Source organism: Brachycentrus maculatus, unplaced genomic scaffold (genome assembly GCF_059751285.1).
Source record: "Brachycentrus maculatus isolate JH-2025_06_01 unplaced genomic scaffold, ASM5975128v1 h1tg000142l, whole genome shotgun sequence".
NCBI lineage: Eukaryota > Metazoa > Arthropoda > Insecta > Trichoptera > Brachycentridae > Brachycentrus > Brachycentrus maculatus.
Window position 1 is genome coordinate 1,742,650 of NW_028280895.1, and position 27,011 is coordinate 1,769,660.

At 34.4% G+C, this 27,011-nt stretch overlaps 2 protein-coding genes across 3 annotated transcripts in view; one reads left to right on the top strand and one right to left on the bottom strand.

Annotated features, from left to right (window-relative positions):
• Tsr1 (Tsr1 ribosome assembly factor) overlaps nucleotides 1–27,011 on the bottom strand; it is a 231,511-nt gene that overhangs the window by 97,487 nt on the left and 107,013 nt on the right. The window lies entirely within an intron of this gene.
• Nucleotides 1,772–26,740, top strand: MFS9 (major facilitator superfamily transporter 9). 2 transcript variants are annotated; one of them, XM_088260764.1, is made up of 10 exons: nucleotides 1,772–1,939; nucleotides 15,240–15,423; nucleotides 16,738–16,856; nucleotides 19,421–19,710; nucleotides 20,428–20,528; nucleotides 21,607–21,760; nucleotides 22,918–23,090; nucleotides 23,883–23,986; nucleotides 24,935–25,055; nucleotides 26,328–26,740. In XM_088260764.1, exons 1-10 carry the CDS (start codon nucleotides 1,893–1,895, stop codon nucleotides 26,547–26,549), a joined length of 1,515 nt encoding a protein of 504 aa, XP_088116890.1. In that variant the 5' UTR covers nucleotides 1,772–1,892; the 3' UTR covers nucleotides 26,550–26,740. The 2 variants fall into 2 exon arrangements, with proteins under 2 accessions (XP_088116890.1, XP_088116889.1); XM_088260763.1 differs by lacking the exon at nucleotides 1,772–1,939 and adding an exon at nucleotides 6,917–7,343.

Below are 27,011 nucleotides of genomic sequence, written 5' to 3' on the forward strand. Positions count from 1 at the left end.
TGCAGTGGTTAGTTCATTTGGCTACCGTGCTGGAGGTGATGGGTTCGATTATCAGGGAGGTCATAACATTTTTTTATTCTAATATTTATTTAATTACCCTGGATTGGAATCTAAGCTGCTGGACTGCCCATCTTGCCTTCGTGTAATAAACGATCAAATTAACATGCAGTGCCTTAAGCACCATTTGGTGGCGGATAAAGGTCAGCAACAGAAATGGTCAACATTGCTAACATTTTTGTTTAAAAAAAGTAAAAATGACTAACCACAAAGTAAATACATTTGTACTTCGTACTGTTCTATCTTCTTCATCTTCTTCTTACCCTTATCCGCACCCGATGGTGCATAGGGCACTGCATCATATAAACGCGGTGTTATGTTGATCGTTAACACATGAAGGAAAGGTGATCAGCCCTTCGCTTCAGGTACTGTTCTATACTTCATAGAAAAACTCAACAGTGTGAATATTTGCCGTTTATTATTTACTTAAATGGCTATCAATATCAACTACTATTTGTGTAAAAATAAAAGAGTATAAGGACCATCTGGGACTCGAATAAGGTACAATAGATATTGTGTGAGATTTAATTCAAGTATTCTCGATTAAAATAAAATATTGAGGCAGATTATTCCGCGGGAATTAAAAGCTTTTTCTTGGTAAAAAAGGCATATTTTATTTATTTCACAGTTATCTGAAAATATTTTTTTATTGAAATATATAATAAAAAGGGAAATTTGTAAAACGCGTTAAGTATTTACAACATAAATAAGTTTATAAATGAGTGAAAGCATTATAGGTTATTTTTCCCCCATAAACCCACAAATCCCCCACAAACATTAAAAAAAACTAAACGAGATAATAAAATAAGGCCGACTGCAGAAAAAAATTATAATAAATGCGACGAAAATCTTGAACCTTTTTTTTGTAATAATACCACATTTTACCAATCGATAAATAATCTAAGGAAATATTTACTTCGTAAGTTTTATATTTTATCCTAAACTTATGTAAGTAATACACTTTATTTCAATTTAAAAACGAAAATTAAATAAAAATAACTTCACTTCCGGGTGGCAACTCAAAATAAGAGCTAGAAGGCTTCTTATTAGTTGTATCATATGATGTCAAAACAGTGTTGCCAATCGTACCTACATTCTGGTAGATCCACCAAAATGAGCTTGAGAATTGACAACCGATTTACCGAAATCAACCGGTCAATATACTGTTATATCGAAATCTTCATAAAAATGTACCTTTTTATGTTTTTATGTATCAGCTTAAAAGTTAATGTATTTTGATCAAAAATTCTTTATTGATGGTCGATGGTAACAAATTAGACGATGTTACCAGCACAATTTGAAACTACAGCGATCGGGTCATTCTAGAATGTCATTTCTAGAAAAACGGCATAAACTTCCACCAGATGCATCCGATAACAATACATTTACTCTTAGAAAAATCCATAAAGGTCCATCAGAAGCCGCATATCTTTTGAAAAACGAATTTTTTAAAATGTATTCCAAAACTATCCTGGTTACATCTTACATAAAATCAGGATAGAGTCCGATAAACCAAGAAAGAATTGGTCGGTCACGCTATGGTAAGCGCATTTACATTTTCGTCTTTAGACCCTTTGTCGTAAAGATAAATCTACCGAAATATCTGGTTTCATCTACCACTTTTCCATTCAGGTTGGTCACACTGGCTGTCAGGCTTCTGTCAAATACCGGAAAAGTAAAACAATATAAACAAAAACGTTCCAGTGTTTTGTATTGTTATCTTGTTGATTGTTCCTGTTTAGTTTAAGTTTTTATTTTTATGTATGACATTCCGTACAGTGATTTTTTCATTCATTAAATTTCCAGAAAAATTATAATAAATGTATTTTTAAAGTATGAAGTATAAAAATTATCGTTATGTGCCAGTCACGAATCAAAGCCAGTAAGTTTGAATTTTACTAAAAGTTATATTTTTATTACTACGAGCATTTGGCATACATTTATTAAATTAACTTTTGAAAATATTGCAAAATGGCAGAAAAAATTTAAAACTATTTAATGTTTATCTTTATTACCTTTTAAATAATTATTTTACTGATTTAATTATTTTTCCCTGAAATTTTAATTTCTTTTTATTATTTATTAGAAAACCAACAGAATGTTTGCAAAAATAACAAAATATAATAAAATTTACAAAAATAAAATATCAATTACAGGTTTTCACTTAAGTAATCTAAAAATAAAACTGTCATATACATAAAAGTATAACTATATAATAAACTCACATTAAATGTTTTTATCAAATAATAGAAATTTTCTTTATTAAATAGTCAAATAGACATCAACAATATTTCACTTAAATGTATTAAAAGAAACATAATTGATGTCTATCATTAAGCATTACATTGCACATATCACAGGCTCAATTTAAAAATGAATTTTGGCAGGACTTGGTGTGCATTTAAGGGATTTTAAATAAAGCTTTGTTTCTGGTCTGTGCTCAAGGGACTATAAAATTGATGAGTGATAGTCCAATTGTTGATAAAGACATGAAAAGTTTATCTAGTGTTTCCCGATTTTGCTACCCGAAATAACTTAATTTCTTTTCATATGATATAGGAACCAGATTTAGATTTTTTTTATTATTATTATTCTCTTGCAGAAATATACAAAGCTCTTCAGATAGGGAAAAGCACCAATACTTGCATCATCTTCAACTCCTACTTCTGGTTCAGAAATCCCTCAATCACAAACTTCAGTGAAACAGAGCTGTGGCGTTCAACATCGCCAAAAATCTCCATCTCACTTCCTCTCGTTGTATTTTTTATTAATTTCTCTGAGACGTGTACCGAGCCCGAATATTTAAATTTGGTCTTGGTTCCAAATGAAGGAATATAATTGGTATTCTACAGTATTGGATAAATAACTCTCCGTGTTTTGGAGTTTCTCAAAGAACTTTTATGAGTATAAATATGCAACCTGGAGTACTCTGGCCATTACTGCAATTCTCATTTTTCTACCTTGCTGTTTCTCTAGCATTACTTCTTCAATATAGCAGTACTATTCTTCACTTTACGTTGAGCTCTTTCACTAGTGTCATTTGAATCTTCTTTTATCATCAAACATTTGGAGAGAAGGACTGATCTCTTTGTGTTATTGGCAATGAACCTATTTGGTCCAATGCAGTGCTATAAGCACTAATCGAGTAGTGTTAGGTGGATCATATAATAATAAAGTTGTATAGGATAAAAACAGTAAAAAATTCAAAGCTTGCTTGGATTAACGATTATAATATAGAATACATATAAACAGTAAAAAAAGCATAAATATGTCAAATGATAAGTAATACCACTTGAATAGCAGTCATTCGTTATCACCATTGCATCTTGCTGACTTCTATAGTATAAGAATGCAAAAGCTGTGCTATAGTGGAGTGTGCATCACTGTGTGTTGAAAAACGTTACATCCAGCTGCTCATCGACTCTTATTCTCATTTTAAAACTTTACATTATCTGAGTTGAAACCGCTGTGAGCCAGGTCGGTTTCTATCTAAACATATTATTTGCGGGAACGCTTAACAGCGTCTTATATATACTGTTGGTAGAGGTAGCACACGCTTATAAGCAATCTATTTACTTATATTTGGTACAGTGCGAGATGCCAAAAACGTTGTAGAGATCGGAGTTAGATTTGCGGTGATATACGACCCTAATTAGTATTTTAATTAGGGTCGGGGTTGATGAAAAAACTACCCAATAATAATGTGTTAAATTAACATGTGATATTTTAGGTTAAAAGCATTTTCTTTTAAAATTTTAACAGTTGGGATATTATTACGTTATCAGCTTTAATCACTTTATTTGGTTTAGTTTAGTAGATTTTTCTTTAGAATTAGTAAAGTTTATCTTCACATCAACTGTCAAAGATATTATAGGTGATGTAGAAAACCCTTTTGGTACAAAGGATGTATATGGCCTGCTTATTTGGCCAAATTTAGCTGGTCTAGTCCACATTGAAGCATGTAAGATAAATCAACTGCCAATAAATATTTCATTTCTTCACTTGCCTTCTCATAAGTTATCTAGTGTCATGCAACTACTAGAAAAATGGCCTAGAGTCTTCACCATGTATAAATGTACATTATATTACAGAAATGCGATCTCTCAGAAGAATGCGACAAAACAATGTATAATAGATGTTCGAATAGTGAAATAAGGAAGGAATGCAAAGCTGAGACAAGCATTATCGATAAAATTAATAAAGGTGTGTTGAGATGGTTTGGACATGTAGAACAAATGAGTGAGGAAAAAACGGTAAAACAAATTTATGAGGCGAATGCAATTGGAAAAAGGAGCAGAGGAAGACCGAGAAAAACTCGGCACGATCAAGTATGTCAAATACTTGAAAGTGGTCAGGTTAGGGGTCGGCGGGTATGTATGAGGAGCTGCATGAACATGGAAGAGGCGAAGAATGTTTGCAAGGACAGAGTGGTGTGGCGTTCTATTTTCTCTGCCAACCCCTGCGGGGAAGCGGCGTGATGGTTAGTTAGTTAGTTAGTTATATTAGAGATGACGGTAAAATAAAGCTTTCGTGGCAAATCAAATTATTAAATTGTTACATATTTGCTTAAAAAATGGTTTAATTGACAAATTTTATTTACATTCCAGTCCCAATTGTCAAGTACATAATATCTTGAATAAGGGTATGAAATGGAATTGATTTTATAAGATATATGATGTCGAGTAATATAAGACAAAGTGAGTCACATATTATGTAGTCGTGTATATCATAAGAATATTATGTATTTACCATAAACTAAATAACTAACTGCAGGGGTAGTCAGAGAGAATAGAATACCACACCATTCTGTCTTTACAAACATCCTTTGCCTCTTTCGCATCTCCTCATACATACCGGCCGATTATTTCAACTCTTGACCTATTTGACATACCTGATCTGCCAAGTTTTTCTCAATCTTCCTCTGCTCTTTTTTACAACAACATTCGCTTAGTAAATTTGTTTTACGGTTCTTTCCTAACACATGTGCAATCCATCGCCACACCCCTTTTCTAAATTTTATCGATAATGCTTATCTCAACTTTTCATTCTTTCCTTATTTCACCATTGGAACACCTATCTTATATACATTGTTTCCACTCTCTCTCGTATACCATATCACATCTATAATTTGTATGCCGAAAACAACTTATATACTGAGTTTACAGCGTAACATGTCTTGTGATGCCGAACTATTTTAATATTTAACCGTTCAAGTTGGATATTCTAACAGGGAAAGTAAATTCAAATGAATGAATCTCACCTATTGTGACCAACTCACAAATGAATATGGTTGTTGAAATATACCATTCATTAAACTACCATAAAACTGACTATATGAATATTCTTTTGAATGAAATTTCAAAATTTTGGGCAGCATGTGTGAGCGTTACACAGGTGTATAAAGTAATCACTTAAGACAGCCGATGACAGGTCGTAAGCTCTGTTAACGTTCAGACTTCTATATTCGTCTTTGTGACATTAATAATATAATATCTTAGATTGATATTTTTCAGCTTGAACTAAAAAGGGAGGTGAAATTTATTTGTTTATAAATAATAACACAGTAATTTTGTATAATACACATATCGCTCACTCCTTTCAAGAGCGTCATAACTCAAAAAACTCAATTTTTCAGGAGAACGTTTTTAAAGTTTAAAAATATAATACAATGTATTAAAAATAAATATCAAGCCACTTACTGAACTTTTTACTGTGCAACAGATCTTTTTAAGTAAAACCTAAGCGTTTTTACTCCATTTGAAAAATATTTAGTTTATTTTAAAAAATAGTTAAACAATACCTTTTCTTCAAAATGCAAAAACAACACTTTCTGCCTTGTGGCGGGTAAATATTAAGTTAAAAATACGCCGCTTCTGCGGGGATATAGTAAATTTTCTGGGCATTCCGAAAACATGCCCAACTGAAAATTGACAAATTTTGATTTATGACGTTCTTGAAAGGAGTGAGCGATATGTATACTGACGAAGTGCTAGGAGTATAAATAAATCAGTTTCCTTTTTCAGGCTTTGCTTCAAAAATATGAATCAAATAGAAAAATGAAAACAATTAATGTTGTAGAGAAAACAATTAATTACCTAAAGGTTTTGTTAAAACCATTTTAGCCTTAAGTTGAAAATATACATTATTCAAGATAGCGACACACGCAACAAGGTTCGAGTCCCAAAAATTGGATTAATGCACTTTCAAATTATCTAGTAACTGGAGTTACTACCTATAACATAATAATTGAAAATGACGAAATTTTTAAGTGTTAATATTAAAAGGGGAAAAAAATATTTGTATATTTTTCTTATAAACTTATCCGGATCCAATGGTGCATACCATAACACATCACCCTGCCTTCATACAGTCGCTATCTAGTCAAAACTGCGTCGATTCGATGCGGTGCACTATGCACCACTTAAGTAAATAAATAGAGAGCAAGAGAACGAAAATTGTCTTTAAATAATTCAAAATTTTCCAAACTAAAAACCGTTTCGTAAAATAAAATAAAACCGCCGTTGAACGTTATCGCTGTCGTTAAAATTCAAACTAATCTCGTGGGATGAGAATAAATAGGTTTATGCATTTCACATTTCACCCGTCGCGCCAACTGAATTGGAAAATCATTTCCACAGAAAAAGATGTGCGATATGCGTGCGAAAATGGCGGCCCGCGCATGCGCACGAGCTACTCAATAGAGGAGGCTATAATCTATGTAGCGCCTTACACACGGCGCAGAATGTAGCCGTGTACGTAGTACCTACGTACGCGCGAGGATATTGGGTAATATTGGCCGAGCCAGTACTCGTGCGCGACACGGAACGCATGTCCAGACGTCTACCTGTTGACTTCATTCAGTCAACCGCCGTCTGCGATTGTGAAAGCTGTTTTCTTGTCCCTCGAACACAATCCGAAATGTTTAGATTTCTAATATTCTCGCATTCGACTCATTTTTCTTCGGCATGAATCGCGTTTGAATTTCGCGAGATCCGAGTCGAAAAGTTGCCTTCGTTCGTACCGAACTTCGCGAATCGGTTATTCCATATGTTAACGAAGTCGGGTTATCAACTAAACTAATAGTATGCATATTTGCATATTGTTTTGTGTATTTTTACATACTGTCGCGCCGAGTAGGTATTTACTCTGAGCAGTGTATCGTTTTTTGAATTTTCCATATAAAATCGATTTACGATGGACGAGGCCGGGCCTCAAGTTTCCCGCGAAATTCGCAATCAGTCTTCTTCCGGATATAATACGACCACCAAGGGGGACTTCAAACTTAGGTGAGGTGACTCCACTTTTAGGGAAATTCGATCATTGATCATCATTCTATACGAGCCTTCTGCTGCATGACATGCTGCTTAACATTTTACATTAATAATACACACACATCTAGTTTATATATATATATATATATATATATATATATATATATATATATATATATATATATATATATATATATATATATATATATATATATATATATATATATATATATATATATATATATATATATATATATATATATATATATATATATATATATATATATATATATATATATATATATATATATATATATATATATATATATATATATATATATATATATATATATATATATATATATATATATATATATATATATATATATATATATATATATATATATATATATATATATATATATATATATATATATATATATATATATATATATATATATATATATATATATATATATATATATATATATATATATATATATATATATATATATATATATATATATATATATATATATATATAAACAAAGGGAGATCGAAAAAAACTTGGCCAGGTCAAATATTTCAAATACTTGAAAGTGGTCAGTAGTCAGAATAATCGGCGTGTATGTACGAGAAGACGTATGAATATGGAAGAGACAAAGATTGGTGTGGCGTTCTATTCTCTCTGCCTTTTGTGTTCTTTTTGAAAGTAAGTTAAGGGCGTGATGGTTAGTTAGTTCGTTATTTTATTTATGAGGGTGGGATAGGAAAATAGGGATGAGGACTGGGCTATCCTTCCCATGGAGTCTTTGCTACCAGTTAGAATATTAACTCGCTTTGTGAACACGGAAACAAGTATGATGAATTTTGTCAATGTTTATAATATAATAAAACCCTTATCCGCACCCCAATGGTGCATAGGGCACTGCGTCATATAAACGCAGTGTTATCTTGATCGTTTACACATGAAGGAAAGGTGATCAGCCCTCCGCTTCAGGTACCAGTCCAGGGTAATATTGAATAAATATGACAGTGAAAAAATCGCTTATATTTACTTTACCCCCCTTGGGAATCGAACCCGGGACCTCCAGAACGGTAGCCGAGCGTGCTGACCATTACACTACGGAGGCGGACAAAATGTCAACGTTAGAACAACAAAATTGGTAACCAAATTATTTTAAAAAGTTCAATATTTTGCTTCAAGGTTGAAAGAAGTAATAATTTTCGTGTACTCTTACGATCTAAATTATGATCAAATTGTATGTAATACCTCCGTTAAATTGTATTGTAAATTAATACAATATTACATGTTGCCAAAAAAGGTTTGTTTCGTATTAACTTGTAATTACTTTCAACAATATTTCTCATTGATTTCAATCTTCTAAAATAATTTTGTTAACTAATTATTATATTTATGAAGTGAACCTTGAGTAAGTAATCTGGTACAACGGATGATATGTTTGTATTGATCAACATCCAGTGTCCCAACTCACCCCACCGGAAGGCGATAGACCGCGATTAAAATAATATTTCATTATTGTACCAATCAAAATTCGGCGAAGCGAAAATGAGAAAACATTTAGGAAACATACACCAATTTTTGAGTGTCGAATTTTCATATTTTATGTAAACTCCGAAACCTGACCATATTCACCCCGATTTACGGTAGTGAATAAAAGGTTTACATATACCTTTGCTACAAAAATATGTAATTTTAATTAAAGTGTATAAACTCGTGTATTATCCGCCTTCGTAGTATAATGGTCAGCATGCTCGGCTACCGTACTGGTGGTCCTTGGTTCGATTCCCAGGGGTGGGGGTCAAATAAATATAAGTGATTTTTCACTCGAATATTTATTCAGTATTAAGTACTCGGAAACGGACGGCTGATCGCCTTTCCTTCGTGTGTTAACGATCAAGATGCTTTTATATGATACAGTGCCCTTTGCACCATTGGATGCGTATAGGGTTTAGAAGAATAAGAATATAACTCGTATTTATAAATTTCATTATTCTAATGTTGGTATTCTCTATACTTGCAAAAAATAATTAAACGATACATTTTCTTCAAAATGCAAAAACAACAGTTTTCGCCCTGTAGCGGGTAAACATTAAGTTTAAAATATGCCGCTTTTGCTGGGATATAGTACATTTTCTGGGCATTCCGAAAACATGCACAACTGAAATTTGATGATTTTTGATATATGACGTTGTTGAAAGGTTTTAGCATTATATTAATTTTAATACTTAATAAACCCTTATCCGCACCCCAATGGTGCATAGGGCACTGTGTCATATTGACGCAGTGTTATCTTAATCGTTTACACATGAAGGAAAGGTGAAAGCCCTCCGCTTCAGGTACCAGTCCATGGTAATATTAAATAAATATTACAGTGAAAAAATCACTTATATTTATTTTACCCCCCTTGGGAATCGAACCCGGGACCTCCAGAACGGTAGCCGAGCGTGCTGACCATTACACTACGGAAGCGGCCAAATCAAGAAATTTTAGAAGTAAATATTGATTAAGTATTAAAATTGTCCATTTAATACTTAATCAATATTTACTTCTAAAATTTCTTGATTTGGCAGGTGTACCTTGAACAGAAAAAGTTTCCCTAACACTACTTTAGAATAAATTATAATAAAAAAATTGAATCTATTATTATTTGATTTCAACTTAACTCAGTAAAGTTTTATAAGGGATTAGTTTTACTGGTGTTTTACGTAAAAATCTTATATATTACTTACGGTTGTATAAAAGTTAATTCCTTTATCTCTCATGTGACAATCTTTAATAGGTGTTTTTAATTAGTATTGTACGTTATACTTTTAATGCTTGATAAGGCTTTATTACGAACCAAAATTATTATTGACCATTTGGTTTATATGTATAATACCGCATAATCTCTTGTTTTATTTTTTTATTAAAATAAATTGTATATATTTATTGAAATAACAATTTATAACATATTTTAAAAAAAATTGCAGAGACCCACCAAGCCACCTTGTGTGTCTTGTCTGTGGTGTTCTTTTTTAATACATTTTAATTTTTTTAATGATTTTATTACATCGTCAGATTTTTTACTAATACTACTTTTACCCACTCACGCGTTGCTGTGGCTCAATCTGGTTAAATGGATAAGAAGGAAAATAAATGAAAATAGGAAGTACACATTTCTAATATGTATAATTTCACAACGTCTGTGAAGCAATCAAACATTAGAACAATGCAATCGAAAAAAAATAAATTTGCTGGAACTAGTCATGTTTTCCGTCCGCCTCCGTAGTGTAATGGTCAGCACGCTCGCCTACCGTTCTGGAGGTCCCGGGTTCGATTCCCAAGGGGGGTAAAATAAATATAAGTGATTTTTTCACTGTTACCTTTATTCAATATTACCCTGGACTGGTACCTGAAGTGGGGGGCTGATCACCTTTCCTTCATGTGTAAACGATCAAGATAACACTGCGTTTATATAACGCAGTGCCCTATGCACCATTGGGGTGCGGATAAGGGTTTTATTATTATTATTAGTCATGTTTTCAGTCGTCTCCCAGTATGTAAAAATAATTCGGGGCTCGAATCTTGCATACATCTAAATAAAAGGGTCTCTGCTGAATAAAAGCTTTCTCAATCCAACCTTAGATGGATGTTTTGAACTCAACTATGAAGCGTCATGAGATTGATATATGTAGGTTCCAAAAAAATTTGTAGTTTGGTTGTCAATCATAGGTAGAATGGGGAATGTTACACATGTGTCAAGTGATCACTTCACTAGCCTAAGATGGTCATAAGCCCTGCAAATACCCAAACTTCCATATTCTTCTTCATCTATGTTGAGATGTCATAATGTGAGCATTCACATTTTTATTAATATACACAGATTATTTATTCTCTCTCTCTAACCCACCTAATGGTGGTTAGGGCACTGCATCGTATTGACACAGTGTTATCTTGATAGTTACTCACATGAAGACAAGATGATCACTTGCGCTGCAGGGACCAGTCCAGGGTAATATTAAATAAATATTAGTGTAAAATCACTAATATTTACCCCCCTGGGAATCGAACCCGGCACCTCCAGCTCGGTAGATAAACATATTAACCAGTACACCACGGAGGCGGACGTCTTCTTCTTCTTCTTCTTCTTCTTTTAGGACTAGGTCCTGTCATTCTCGGGTCGGTCCTGGGAGGTGGAAGACCAGCTATCCTTCCATCGTTTAGGTGGTCTTCCTGGGGGTCTGATCCCGCCTATGCTGCTGTCCGCTGCCACCCTCACCACTCGATCCGAACTCGCTCTTCTCACATGATCTCTCCAGAAACGTCTTCTTTCTCTTCCCAATCGCACAACATCTTCAACATCGCAGATTTTTCTTATATCTGAGTTTCTTACTCTGTCGCGAAGTGTTAGGCCTGCAATGGGTCGTAGAGTCTTCATTTCGGATGTCCTAAGAAGGCTTTTTGTTCTCGCGGTGTCGGCTCTTGTTTCCGTGCCGTATGTCAGGATTGGTCTTACGCAGGTTTTATAGATCCTCACCTTACTCTCTTTCATCATGTATTTGTTTCTCCATAATTTTTTTTTAAGCATCCAGCTACAGCAGAGGCCTTATTTGCTTGCTTAATAAAATTGTATTAATTATGATTAGGTACATATTTTTATTATTAATACATACTTGTATGCGTGTGCATACCCGAGCGCTCTATCCAATGCCACCATTATCGTACTTGATTTTACAACCGATAATTTACATTAATTTGCGTCACAGTGGTTTTTTTGATACTGTAGCCACTGCAAATAATGAATGCATCATTTAAATACTGTAAATACGAGACCAAATTTAATTTATTTCCTGATATTTAATATGCACAAATGATGTACGAAACGAAGCATAAAAAACGTGGATTTTTAATAAAACATTTATTGTATGAATAATATACACAACGAGTTGTTGTGTATATTATTCATATACTTAATAATACAAAAGCAAATAAAACTGTATTGTTTAATTTGTACATATTATACTTCTTATCTTGTTATTGTGTTTAAATTATATACACAATACCAGAATTATGAGATTTATAGTTACGACCACTTACCGTTATGCAACACGGAACCTTTTAAATTTGACCTTGTAACGATTTTATAATCTCTTTTCATCTTCAAATCATCATCTTCTCCACCGAATCACCGAAGTTCAACACCCATGTGCGAAACCGATAGCGAACGCAGTCGCCATTCGTTTATTTTTTTAAAATTATTTTTATTTATTCATTATCATTTTTTCAACATCTCAACATAGATGATGAAGAGTATGGAATTCTGGGTATTTACAGGGCTTATGACCTGTCATTCGCTGAAATGATCACTTTACAACATTCACCATTTTACCCATGACACACTACTGATTTTTTTTAAACTCCTAGATATATTTATATTGATCAATCTCATGATACAATACATATGAGTTCCCAAGAGCCATCTATGTTAGATTTAGAAAGCTTTTATTTAGCTAAGGCTCTTTTATTTGGATTTATGGAAGATAGGGATTATTTTTACATACTAAGAAACGCCTGAAAACATGATTTAAAATTATTTATGCAGCCTATACTCTTTTTTTCTAAATAATGTATTTATTTAGAAGAAAAACATATTTTTTTCAATCCGAAAACGGTGTTTTAATGTAAAAATTTAATTACGTCAAATGTTACCTGGGTTTAAATAAAATTTAGGTGCGATTTATCGTATATTAGGCCTTAATAGCGATTTGTACGAAAGTAGAATGTATTCATGTCGAGGGCTGTCCGTACTGTTCCGTTTTACAAAGCATCTAATATCGAAACTGCGGTTAAATAATACAGGGTGGTACAAAACTAATCATCCTATCGGAAGATGTTATCATTTTTGCAAATTATAACATCTGTGTCGGGTTGTGGTCCCGTGGTTAGTGTCGCTGACTCTTAAGTCAGAGTTTCTCGGTTCGAACCCACTCTACCACAATTTGATACCTATTTTTAACAATGAGCCGCTTGGGCTCACAGAAATAGTGCGAAATTGAATATTTGTGTAAATAATAATAATAAATAATAATAAAACCCTTATCCGCACCTCAATGGTGCATAGGGCACTGTGTCATATAAACACAGTGTTATCTTGATCGTTGATACATGAAGGAAAGGTGATCAGCCCTCCGCTTCAGGTACCAGTCCATGGTAATTTTTGAATAAATATTACAGTGAAAAAATCACTTATATTTATTTTACCCCCCTTGGGAATCGAACCCGGGACCTCCAGAATGGTAGCCGAGCGTGCTGACCATTACACTACGGAGGCGGACAAAAATAATAAAAACTAAATAATAAAAACACAAAAATGTCTCTTTTTTAAAAAAGTGACGTCGTACGTCAATTTTATTTGACATTTATGAACTCGACAGCTGCACTTTACAAACAGATTGATAAAACAGGCACAAATGTGTATCAACACTGGCGGCAGCCACTTGACGGATATCATCTTTTCCGCTTAACATAAAAAACTGTAAAGGTCCAAATAAAGATTTCTATAACTCTAAATATTTTTTTATGCAGTAAAAAGGTTATTAAAAAACAAAATTAAATGATTAATTAATTTAACGCTACCCTAAATCTGTTTGTATACTGCAGGTGTCTAGTTCACAGAAGTCAAATATTATTGACGTACGACGCCATTTGCAAAAATTATACTGATAGAGCGATTAATTTTGTGCCACCCTGTATTCATAAAAAGTCATTATATATAATACTGTATTATGCGACTGGTTAGTAAGTTTTTATGTTTATTTATTTATTTTTAAATTGTGGTCACACCTACCGGAAATTCTTTTGAAATTACCTAACTGGATTCGGTAGGTCCTTGAAAATGCGCGAGCCCAAATATGTACAATATTACGCTATGTAAGTACTTCCCTTTCACTAAAATAAGATTAAATTATCATGCGAATTAAGGCTCAGTTTTCGTTAATTCGCAACTTAATTTTCTAGAGAAAATGGAAACATTTTACGTAATTAATTTTTTCTAAAAACACCGTTTTTGCATTGAAAAAGTTTTTCTTCGAAATAATTATATGGTTTTGAAAATAAAGCGTTGTTGACAGGTTAAGATTTAAAAAATTATAAAAAAATTTTTTTCATAAATTTTTCTAAATAAAATAAAGATATATCCAATATACATTCTTTAAAAAAATCGGGCGTGAACAGATATCGCTCACTCCTTTCAAGAACGTCATAAATCAAAAATCGTCGATTTTCAGTTGCGCATGTTTTCGGAATGCCCAGAAAATGTGCTATATCCCAGCAAAAGTGGCATATTTTTAGCATGATATTTACCCGCTACAGGGCAGAAAGTGTTGTTTTTGCATTTTGAAGAAAAGGTATTTTTTAAATTATTTTTTTAAATATACTAAATATTTTTTAAATGGAGAAAAAACCTTCAGGTTTTACCTAAAAATATGTGTTGTACAGTAAAAAGTTCAATAAGTGGCTTGATATTTATTTTTAATACATTGTGTTATATTTTTAAACTTTAAAAACGTTCTCCTGAAAAATCAAGTATTTTGATTTATGACGTTCTTGAAAGGAGTGAGCGATATGTGACCTCTCCAGTAGAATGAATTCTATGTTTACGAATATCCCTTAAGGACGCGACATGATTTTGTCCAAGAAAATAAGAAAATAAAAAAAAATAAAAAAAATACGCAAATAAATAAATATAAAAAATTACAAGACAATCGATACTATCCTAAAATCTGTATGAATTATTATAAATCTGGACAATTATATACCACCGTTTTCGTGAGATTTCACCTCAAGAATGTTAAGAGATATCAAAATGTAAATAAAATAAAACATATTTTTATGTATTGTAATTTCAGTGATGCAGTAGAAGACCAAAGTGTTTCAACATGGAAGTTTTGGACCCGGAGGAGGTACGTGGTGGCAGTTCTAGCCTTCTTTGGCTTCTTCAATGTGTACTCTCTCCGCGTCAACCTGTCCATCGCCGTTGTGGCCATGACGGAAAATAAAACACTCATTCTGCCAAATGGAACTTTGTCATATGTGAGTATTAACAGATTTTGTAACGTACATGCTCCATACAACAACATCTACAACTACATCTACATCTACAACTAATCTAGAAGTTTGGTCTAGGAAATGCTCGGTAGAGTCGCTCTCATAGGTTGTGTGAATTTCAGCGTTGCCAATGCCAATTTTCAGAATTACCCGAAAATCTTGTTTGTAGGTAGGACAGTAAGGACAGGGAAGATAAAAAAGATGGGGAAAATGAAAAATACATCATAAACACCCGGACTAATTAAAATTGAACATTTCATGAATTCATTTTATAATTGGTGTGAATCGGATCCGAGACGCCAGATTTTCAGTCTACCTAACTACACCACGGAGCCTGTGGTTCTTCCTTCAGTCTCTTTCCGATGAAGCAGTTTTCTTCACTTTGAATTTCTTCACTTACTTACTTCAGCCTTCTTCTTGTGTCCAGTATTGAACAAAAGCCTTCTTCTTGGACTTGCACAGTTCTCTCTTGAACGCGACTCTCTTCCAGTGCAGTCTCACCACTTTCCAATGTCATCGGATCATCTTGTCTGAGGCCTACCCACACTTGTTTTTTGTCCATATATCCTCAGACATACGTGCCACATGACATGCCAAGTACCACTTTTGTTCCTTCGCTTAAGTCATCTCTATTCCATCAAATTTGCTCCAATCATAGATACCAAATGTTCACATTTTATGTAAACTTCTTCTTCTTGAAACCCTTATACGCACCCGATGGTGCATAGGGCACTGCATCATCTAAATGCAGTGTTATCTTAATCGTTAATACATGAAGGAAAGGTAATCAACCCTCCGCTTCAGGTACCAGTCCAGGGTAATATTGAATAAATATTAGAGTGAAAACTCACTTATATTTATTAGACCCCACCCTGAGAAACGAACCCCTGAAACTCGTGTTGGCCATTACACTACAGCGGCGGACGATCAAATGATATAGTGAAAGGAATATAATTTTTTGACATCTCATCAAAGATGAAGAAGAATATGGAAGTCTGGGCATTTACGGGGCTGACGACCGTCATAGGCTGGTTTAAGTGATCACTTTACACACGTGTAACATTCACTAATTCTACCCCTAATTGACAACCACACTACTCAAATTCTTGGAAGTTCTATATATATGAACCAATTTTGAAACATTATTCTTGAACCTCTAGAACTTCACCAGAGACATCTATTGGTGAGATGAAAATGTAATTGGAGATAATCCAGATTTTGTGAACAAGTATTTGGACACACTTAAAATGTTGTAAAGGAATATCCATAAATTGATTTGAATGTTTTGTTCTTTTGCAGGGTCCAGAGTTTGAATGGGACAATAGAATGAAGGGCTTGGTTTTGAGTTCCTTCTTCTACGGCTATATCGTCACCCAAATACCCGGAGGTTGGTTGGCAGCGCGGTTGGGTGGAAATAAGTATGACCGTTATGTAATTTGTCTCATATAATATGTAGTTGTTTACTTCAGTATTTGTTTAAATATTTGCTATATGTATGTGTGTGTATTATATTTATTTTTTATTGGACAATTTATATAGCTCCATTTTTGTGAGAATTCTCCTTAAGGGCCCTGTACAATTAGCTGTTATTTTAACATTTAAATGACATAATTAAATACTTATTCTTCACATCAATATATAAAATATAGTAACAATGATAATTTAAATAAAGCAATATCTAAGTCATCAAAATATACAGTAAAAAGAAAAAAAGTTATCAATGTAACCTTAGGTTGTAAAATTAGGTCTTCAAAGAAACTTATGTTTATTTTGACCCTTATGTGGATCGAACCAAGGACTTTCAGCATTGTAGCCCAAAGCGCTAGCCACTACACTACGGAGACACACAAATCAGCATTTTATAAGACTTACAATCAACTAGTTAAGTAATAGGTTACCTATAACAAGTTGCAAATAGTATAACAAAACAAAAGAGGATCAAGTTAGACATATGAAAAATAATGATAAAACAAAATTATACATGTTTAATTCTATGGGTTTTCTTTGACAGCATCATTAAGATGACGTCACACAAACTTTACCCCAAGTAAAATGTCATGGGTAAAACAGAAAAATAATCTGATGTGTGATTTTAGTGTTTAAATTCAACCACAGATGGCAGTACTAGTGCTATTTTAGAAATAAATGTCACCGGGCTTTACTCATAAGCGTGGCTGTTCATGTACACCCATACTCCTCTGAGCAAAGTTTTTTTTGGACGACCATGTACGGCCATACTCCCAGCACGTTAATGTTGAATCATTGCTTTATTCTTAGAGTAATTTGCTATTTTTTAATAACTTTTTTTTAACTGTCAAAAATCACAGCGATACGTATGTATTGTATAATACTAAACATTTTCTTTGTTTTCCATTGTACTGTTGTGATTTTTAAAATTTGCATTGCTTCACAAATATTGTGAAATTATACATGCAATGTATGCTTTCTATTTTATTTCTTTTCCATCTAACCAGACTGAGCCACACCTATGCGTGGCCAGGTACAGCTAGTATTATTTACAAATATAAGAACCCCTTTTGAAAGAATATTTTTAATTAGTTTTGAGAAAATAAATGATCTAAAAATCTCATGTCAATACTTACCAACATCATAAAAGTGGAGATTTTAAGAAAGATATATGTATTTTTAATCATTTGTAATATTGCAAGTGCCCTTTGTGTCTCCAAATACTTAAATTATTATGCTACATATTGTGTGATAACATTATTCAATTTAGTGCGGGATTAGGAGCATAAACAATCCTTTAATCAACACACAATACATGTCGTATTGATGAATTACATGTATAGATTGCCAATATTGTTGTACCTCGATTAGTGCAATCTGTAAACCAATAATTCCGGAAATGGTGCTGTATAAATTATCTGCAATTATTGCTGTTATTAATGCTACAAAAATCACATTGTAACCTCTCAAAAAAATATGGATAAAACATGTCACTCTAGCAAAATTAGTCCCAAAAGAGAATATACAGTATTTCGAATACTGTATTTATTTTTTAAAATAAAAGAACTTATAGTGACATCTGTGGAATTCATTTCATGGTTTTATTTTTTTAACATATCGCTCACTCCTTTCAAGAACGTCATAAATCAAAAATTGACAATTTTCAGTTATGCATGTTTTCGGAATGCTCAGAAAATGTACTATATCCCAGCAAAAGAGGCATATTTTTAACATGATATTTACCCGCTACAGGGCAGAAAGTGTTGTTTTTGCATTTTGAAGAAAAGGTATTGTTTAACTATTTTTTTAAATATACTAAATATTTTTCAAATGGAGAAAAAAACTTCAGGTTATACCTAAAAAGATCTGTTGCACAATAAAAAGTTCAGTAAGTGGCTTGATATTTATTTTTAATACATTGTATTATATTTTTAAACTTTAAAAACGTTCTCCTGAAAAATCAAGTATTTTGATTTATGACGTTCTTGAACGGAGTGAGCGATATGTATTTGCATATTACAATATACATATCTAATACAAAATACTAACACTGCTGACCCTTATCTTCACCCACTAGTGAATGGGGCACTGCATCAAATTGATGCAATGCTTACTTAATCATTATTTGTAAAAAGACAAGGTGTCCATCCTGCGCTTCATATATCAGTCCAGGGTAATAATCAAATTTTTTTAAAAAACACACACTTTTTTTGTGACCTACCTGGGAATAGAACCCAAACAAAGCACACTATTAAACAAAAATCCCATAAGTGTGGGTATACATTTTGTTTAAATTTCCAATGAAGTCTACTGAAATATTACAATAGATCACAAATATTTGTTAGCAAAATCTGAATGCTTAATACAGTGGAATCCCTTTACATATTTGATTGCATAAACAATTTTCTTTCATATAATTTTATAAATAAATTTTGTAAAATTTTGGAAAACTCAGTGAGGGCACACTATGGTAATTGTAATTGTGTGTATGATGAAATAATTAAATAAATTGCAGAGTATTTGGCATTGGCATCGGTATGACGGCCATCCTGACCCTGCTGACCCCGCTGCTGGCGCAGTTCAGCACCACGCTGCTGATCTGCGTGCGCGTGCTGGAGGGGCTGTTCGAGGGCGTGACCTACCCGTGCATCCACGCGGTGTGGGCGCGCTGGGCGCCGCCCGCCGAACGCACGCGCCTCGCCACGCTCGCCTTCAGCGGCAGCTTCGTGGGCACCGTTGTCTCCATGCCGCTCAGCGGCTACCTAGCCGCCACCGTCGGATGGTCCAGCATATTCTACGTGTTTGGTAAGTGAACTCACCAACCATTGCTATGAAGATTCTTACCTGTCAGTTATTATGCAAAGCTTGTACGAGTGCCATAGTCTTTGCTGCTTTACTCATTTATCTACTTACCCATATTATTCCAAAAATATTTAAATAAGCCTTCTTAGAACCACCGAAATGAAGACTTTTTGACCCATTGTACAACCCTGAATAAGAAACTCTGAATAAGAAGAATTTGAAATGTGGAAAATGTTGTGCACTGGGGAAAAAGTAAGAAGACGTTTCTGGAGAAATCATGTGGGAAGAGCAAGTTTGGAATGGTGATAAGGACAGCAGCAGATGAATGCGTAAGAGGTAACAGACCCCCAGGAAGACCATCTAATGATGGAAAGGTAGCTGGTCATCCACTTCCCAGGAACGGACTCCGAGTACAACAGAACACTGTCCTAAAGAAGAAGAAGAAGAAGATAAAATTTTATTTTTGAGAAAGTATTAATTAATATGCTTTTCCAAAATTCATCACCATTATTGTCTATATTCCCATTACACCAAGTCCCACCCATCAACCTCCCCCCTCTAGGTACTACCCCACCCATCTCTGCAATACCTGAATAATTTTACCTGATCACCTGTCGATAAAAAATCTGTAGTTTTCGAAACTAGTTATGTGAAATGAAATAAAATCTGCCAGGAATATATAATGCTAGAACTGTAATAATCTTTTTTTTTATATTTCAGGCGTAATTGGCACAATTTGGTTTGCCATTTGGTGGCTAGTTGTGAAAGAAGGGCCGGAGCTCGACCCTCACATCTCCCCGGCCGAACTCAAATACATTCAGGTAATTGAAAATCACAAATGCATAAATTCTCACTCTCAGCCGGTCAAACTTTTTAACAGGATTTGTAAATTTGGATATAAGCCAGCCAATGTACTTAATAATTATAAAAATCAAATGTTAAAAAAATAGTTGTTGTACAAGATCAAATGACTTAACAATGTTAATGATAAAAATATCCATCGATTTGACATGGATGGAATCAAACAACTATATGCTAATTCTTTCTTCTTATTCTTCATGAGCCCTCTGTCCTCCACTGCTGGATATAGGCCTCTTCCCTTCTTGTAATTTTTTCCGGTCGGTTGCTGCTTGCAGCCAGTTTCTACCCCTTATAGTGGCTATGTCGTTGGACCATCTCTTTTGGGGTCTACCGACACCTCTTTTGTTCTCCCAAGGTCTCCATCGTAAAATTTTTGGGGTCCATTTTGTGGGGCTCTGTCTTGCAATACGCTAATATGCATTTAAGAATTACTCACACAAATCACAAATGCCAATAACACCTTATATAAAAACTTACATAGAGTCACAATATCAAAAACGCATTAATCATATATGTACCAAGTTTGGTCAAAGGAACCTCGAGTATTACATAATAAAGCTGTATAGCTTGCTTCTATTATCCATAAAGTCATTAAGTAAAGAAACATTCTAGAATAGAGCTATTAACACATTGTTTGCGGGAAACGCCTAACAGTGACTTTTACATGCTGTTGGTAGGGAGCGCAAGACACTTGTAAGCGTTCTATTTGCTGACTTTTGGTAGAGCACTAGAGATGCCAAAAAACATTGTACAGATCGGAATCGGGTTAGCGGTTACTTGTGATTAGTATATGACCCTAATTAGTATACTAATTAGGGTCAGGGTTGATGAAAAAACTGCCCGACAACAATGTGTTAATAATTGGATAACAGAGGTTGGTACGGCTCATGATAAATAACTTAATAAATGAGTATTGTAAAATGTACCCTCAGTATAAAGAAAACCCCTTTTTCTTTTTAAAGCATCCACTTGTTTATTCGTGATTTTTGTATCATTGTAAACATAAAATTGTCAATGATAAATAATAAATAATTTTAGGATTCGTTGGGGACCAGGGTGGATGGAAAGTCTCTAAAGCACCCTTGGAAAGAGATCCTGAAATCGAAGCCGGTTTGGGCCATTGTCGCCGCGCACTTTAGTGAAAATTGGGGCTTCTACACCCTGCTTACCTTATTGCCAACTTTCATGAGAGGTGAGTCTCAGTGATGTCTGTTATTTTTAATACAAATACAGTATAAATACGGCTACTATTATCAGAAGGGGCCAGTGACTGAAAATGCCAGCAAAGCATTTCACTCATGAAACAGTAGAAAACATAAAATATCTTCGCACACTTCGGACGGGTATATTTTACGCCTGCGGACCGCTGGCAATTGGATTTGATAATTTAATACATATAGTTTAGACCTTAACAAAGAGATTGATACATAATATTCATATAAAAACATTAAATATGTAATTCCTTCTATTTTGAGTTTAAAATGAGGCCAGCGCAGAAGGTAAAAATACCCTTCCCGTCCTTAAGCATCAATCGACCCAACGGGTAAAAATACCTTTCCCGTCCTTAGTGTGTCAGTCTATCCAAAATTTTATTGAAATTGTTTGTTACAATCAGATCAACCATTTTGGATTCTTTTAGTAACTCCTCCGAAAATAATTGCTTCCTCAAGATGTTTCTTCATAAACAATTTCAACACCAAAATCTCTCAAACGATACACTAAATCTTCCGCTTCATTACGACCTCTTAAATCGACATTTATCTTGTGTTGATTTTTTTTAAACTTTCCAATAAAGCCGTGTCAACTTGTCATGTTTGTGTGAGTGGTTGGTCATACTGTCCGTATTAGTAGCACTAACACAATGTAATACTTTTATTAAAGTACAAATCACCAAAAGTGGTATTACACAAAGTGAAAGATGAATGAGTGTTATATTCTTCATCTTCTTCTTCAAACCCTTATCCGCACCCCAATGGTGCAGAGGGCACTGCATAATATAAATGCAGTGTTATCTTGATCATTAACACGTGAGGGAAAGGTGATCAGCCCTTTGCTTCAGGTACCCGTCCAGGATAATATTGAATAAATATTAGAATGAAAAAAATCACTTATATTTATTTGACTTCCCCCCACTGAGAATTAAACCCGGAACTTCCAGAACGGTAGCTGAGCGTGTTGACCATTCGACTACGGAGTTGTTATGTATCACACATTTAAACATGTGTAACATAATTAGTGGTGCATAAGCAACGCATTATGTAAAATAAACTATGTCTAAAATTGTTGTATTTAAATCATTATGTTATCCCACGATGTTAATGCCGAATCAATTGATAATGTAATTTTCAGATAGGTTCTCGATAGAAATATCGTCCACGGGATTGCTGTCCGCCATTCCGTACCTGGCCATGGCCATAATCCTGCAGGTCGCCGGCCATCTGGCGGATATGTTGCGGAACAAAAACCTCATGTCCACCACCAATATCAGAAAGGTCTTCAACTGTTCGGCGTTCCTCGCTCAGGTACACTCTAACACATTCACTCCGTTCAATGTAAAGCAAACAATTATGAGATGCTGACAAATTATTCAATAATTTTTGAAACGCTAAAACTATATTAAAAACATTACATAATGTGTGTAAGTAATGTTTTTAATATGAATGTAATATGACGTGGGCGACATTAGATCGCACGGAAAGAATGATAACATGAAAGAATCAATAATTTTTTGTATTATAGTGACACGTATTCATTGTGCAGAAAAGCAAATATGACAAATTAGACGTTTAACAAGTGTTTTTTGCATATGAAGCTGAAGGTAACTGAAATGTGCACACCGCTATGACATAAAGGTAGCGTCGTAAATTTTATCGTAACGTAACATTCGCGGCGAGCATGTTACGTTAAGGCATTGCTGACTGACCGCGATCAGCGCTTGTTTAGAACACAACTGCTCGCCTGTGCTCCATATTTGTAAAATCGTAATATTTTTATCCTCTTTGCATTCATAGATGAAATGTCGGACGATGAAGACATGATTCTTGGTTCTGTGATTTAACTAAATTACAGCTTACTCCAAATGAAGAAAAAAAAAATATTACTGGATTTCAAACTTGCACAAAAGCAGAACGTTGGTGGTGTTCGCATTGTAACATGTTATGTTATAACATAATGCTCCAGTCAGTCCCCACCTTAAGGTTTCTGAAACACATAAAAATGTGCATACCGTAAGCAATGTGTAAAAACAGAAAATAAAATATAAATATGATTATTGTATTTGTGGATTTCTTACATTTTGTTGTTTAACTTTCCAGACCGTGTTCATGTTGGGAGCGAGTTTCTCTCCTACTCCAGCCGGCTGCATCACCTGTCTAGTCATTGCCGTTGGCCTGGGAGGATTTGCGTGGTCGGGTTTCAGGTATACATTCATAATCTAATGGCAAATTATCTTTTCCGACATAAATGCTACAGGGTGGCCCATTGATAAGTCCAGTTTGAAATTTCAATACATATTTAAAGATATGGAGGAATGTACTTCACATTTGTTTGAATTTATAATGTTACTTTCTTAGTTACAATTTTTCTCACTTGGAATGCTGTGTATATAATTATCAGGTTATTTGAAGGGCACAAACAAAGATCTTTGTATTTTGATTAACGTAATATTTTAGTAAATACATGTTAAAATAATGTAGTATTCTAATTTTGATCGCCTCTAAAGTGTAGTGGTCGCCGCGTTTGGTTACCATGCCAAATGTTTGATTCCCGGGGGCCTGAATAAATAAATATAAATGTTTTTTTCACTGTCATATTTACCCTGGACTTGTACTTGAAGCATAAGAATAATCACCTTGCCTTTAGTTTTTTTTAGGGAAATTTTTATGTGATCATACATACAAATATTTAAATTTCATAATATTTTTGTGGGCCTAAGTGGCTCGTTTTTAAAAATGGGAAGGCTCTAACCTAGAAACTCGGACTCAAAGTCCACGACACTAACCATAGGACCACAATCCCACTCAGTTTAGCACAAAATTAGTTTAAAGTTGGATTATTCCATTACATAATGAGTGTACAAATTATCGGTCTCTACTCTGAAGAGTCAAAAGGTTCATTAGGTGTTTTGATTTATGTATATGTATTTAGTTTAAATTATACATAATTTCTTTGGTTATTATGTGTTCATACTTTTATAACCCTACTTTTGAGCCGCCATTCCTGCGGTGGCTATCCCCACCGCAGCTGCTAAATATTTTCAAATTAGCTGATCAGATTGTGTAGCTGCTTTGTCTTACTAAGCAGATCTCGTTTCATATGCAGTTTAGTGATGGTGCCTACATTGTTCATGTATTGCTTTTGTTTCTAGTGTTAACCATTTGGATATAGCGCCGCAGCATGCCAGCGTCCTCATGGGACTCTCCAACACGGTGGCAACACTTCCAGGAATCATTAGTCCTTCTCTTTCCGGGGCTATTGTTGCCAATAAGGTACATTTTTATTTATTTTTTGAAATATAACTTTTTAGGTGCGGTAGGGCGAATTGGCTTGGAGCAAATGAAAAAGTAAATCGCTTTTGAAAGTTGTTGAAATACAAGGCAGTTGAAAGGAAAGAGCGGGAGAAAAGTTAGATAGTCTACACGCATGCGCTGTGTATACCATGTTAATACGTAGTGTTGGGAACCAGTTTTCTTCTTCGTCTTAGTCCTCATTATTGAGGGTTGTGACCCTTGTGGAAGCAATGACTCTTCTCCAGTTATCTCTTGACTGCACTGCACGTAGTGCTCCAACCACCGAGGTGCCTGCTTCTGCCTTAACTTGATCGGTCCATCGTGTGGGGATCTTCCTCTCCCTCTCTTCGTGTGGGGATCTTCCTCTCCCCTCCAGGGTACCAATCACAACCAGTTGTTCCAGGCTATCCTCATTGCCACACGCAACGTGTCCAAAGAACTGAAGAATCCGTCATGTATAGACTTTGGCCAGAGTCAAGCCATCCGAGTGTAATTCCTGGCAAATGGACTCATTGGCACATCTAGCTGTCCATGGAATTCGGAGCATGCGTCTCCAACACCACATATCAAAAGTGTCAATTTTTCGCCTTTCTGCTGCTTTTATGGTTCATGTTTCTGAAGCATAGAGAAAAATGGAGTGGACAAAACTCCTGACAAGGTTTATCTTGGTATTGTGACTTACACCCCGGACTTTCCAGATTACCAGACAAAAAAAAATACTGTATATTAGCTGAACAAGTTTTAGTATTTATTAGTTAACAAAGTGGTTTTTTAATATATTTTTATTATCCACTGACACTTAGTGATGGAATTGCATTTTTAATATATTATTAGATTAAAACCAATATTTTTAGCTTTTCCACTTTATTTTTATTTGACCAGCGACCGGGTTTCGTCGTTACCGACATCATCAGACCAGTCTGATGATGTCGGTAATGACGAAACCCGGTCGTTGGTCAAATAAAAATAAAGTGGAAAAGCTAAAAATATTGGTTTTAATCTAATAATATATGTATTAACAAAGTGGTTGTTGAAACACACCATATTAACAACTTCAGAATCCGTGCAATATGGATATTCAATAATGGGCAGGATGATGAATGTTGTATGAGTATTTAAACAAGTGATCCTAAGTGAAGCCTTAGGATTGCCCAAATACTTATGCGTTAGTTGAAGAACCAAGCATTCTTGTACTGTAGTATGGTTGCCGTATATCGATAATTACGTTCAATATTGGAATTTTAATTTCAGACACCGGAAGAATGGAGGATTGTGTTTTTCATATCGAGCGGGATATACTTAGTAGGCGCTGTCATCTACGCCTGCTGGTGCTCCGGATCGCGCCAGCCGTGGGCCGTGGAGCCCGGCAACGAATCGTTCCGGGACACGGAGGCGGACTCCTCTCCCGAAACTGAGAAGACTTCGATCGGTTACACTAACACCGCAGTCGACATATCAGATAAAGACACATAAAGTATACAGCTTTCTGAAGGAATCTAGACAATTTGGCTGCCAAATATGATAATGAAAAATATCTACTTATATAAAAGCAGTTGAGATTATTATCTTTTACGTTATGTTTATATTTTAGAACAGAAGCGGACAAACTTCGAATTAAAAACATCGGCTTTTAAAATCTTTTGGACCCGATAGCAATAAATAAAGATTTTTATTGACATCCCAACAACGGCACAAAGAACTCTCTTGGGGTACGCAATCTGTACATTTACATATCTTATGACCTATCATCGGCTAATTTGAGTATCACTTTATACACTTAATCCACTCAATCCATGAATAAAAATTTTGACTTTTTTTTTCTAAGTTCTGTATATTACACATTAATGGATTCATTTTGTACGCAAGTTCAACTGCCGCCATCTGTGAAATTTCGTGTCAAGTAAATATTCTTCTTCTGGCCCCTCTCCACATCCA

Coding starts and splice junctions, on each gene's coding strand:
- MFS9 (XM_088260763.1), top strand. CDS start 7,252: ATGGACGAGGCCGGGCCTCAAGTTTCCCGCGAAATTCGCAATCAGTCT. Junction 7,344..15,239: donor AAGGGGGACTTCAAACTTAG/GTGAGGTGACTC, acceptor TTGTAATTTCAG/TGATGCAGTAGAAGACCAAA. Junction 20,529..21,606: donor CCGAACTCAAATACATTCAG/GTAATTGAAAAT, acceptor AAATAATTTTAG/GATTCGTTGGGGACCAGGGT.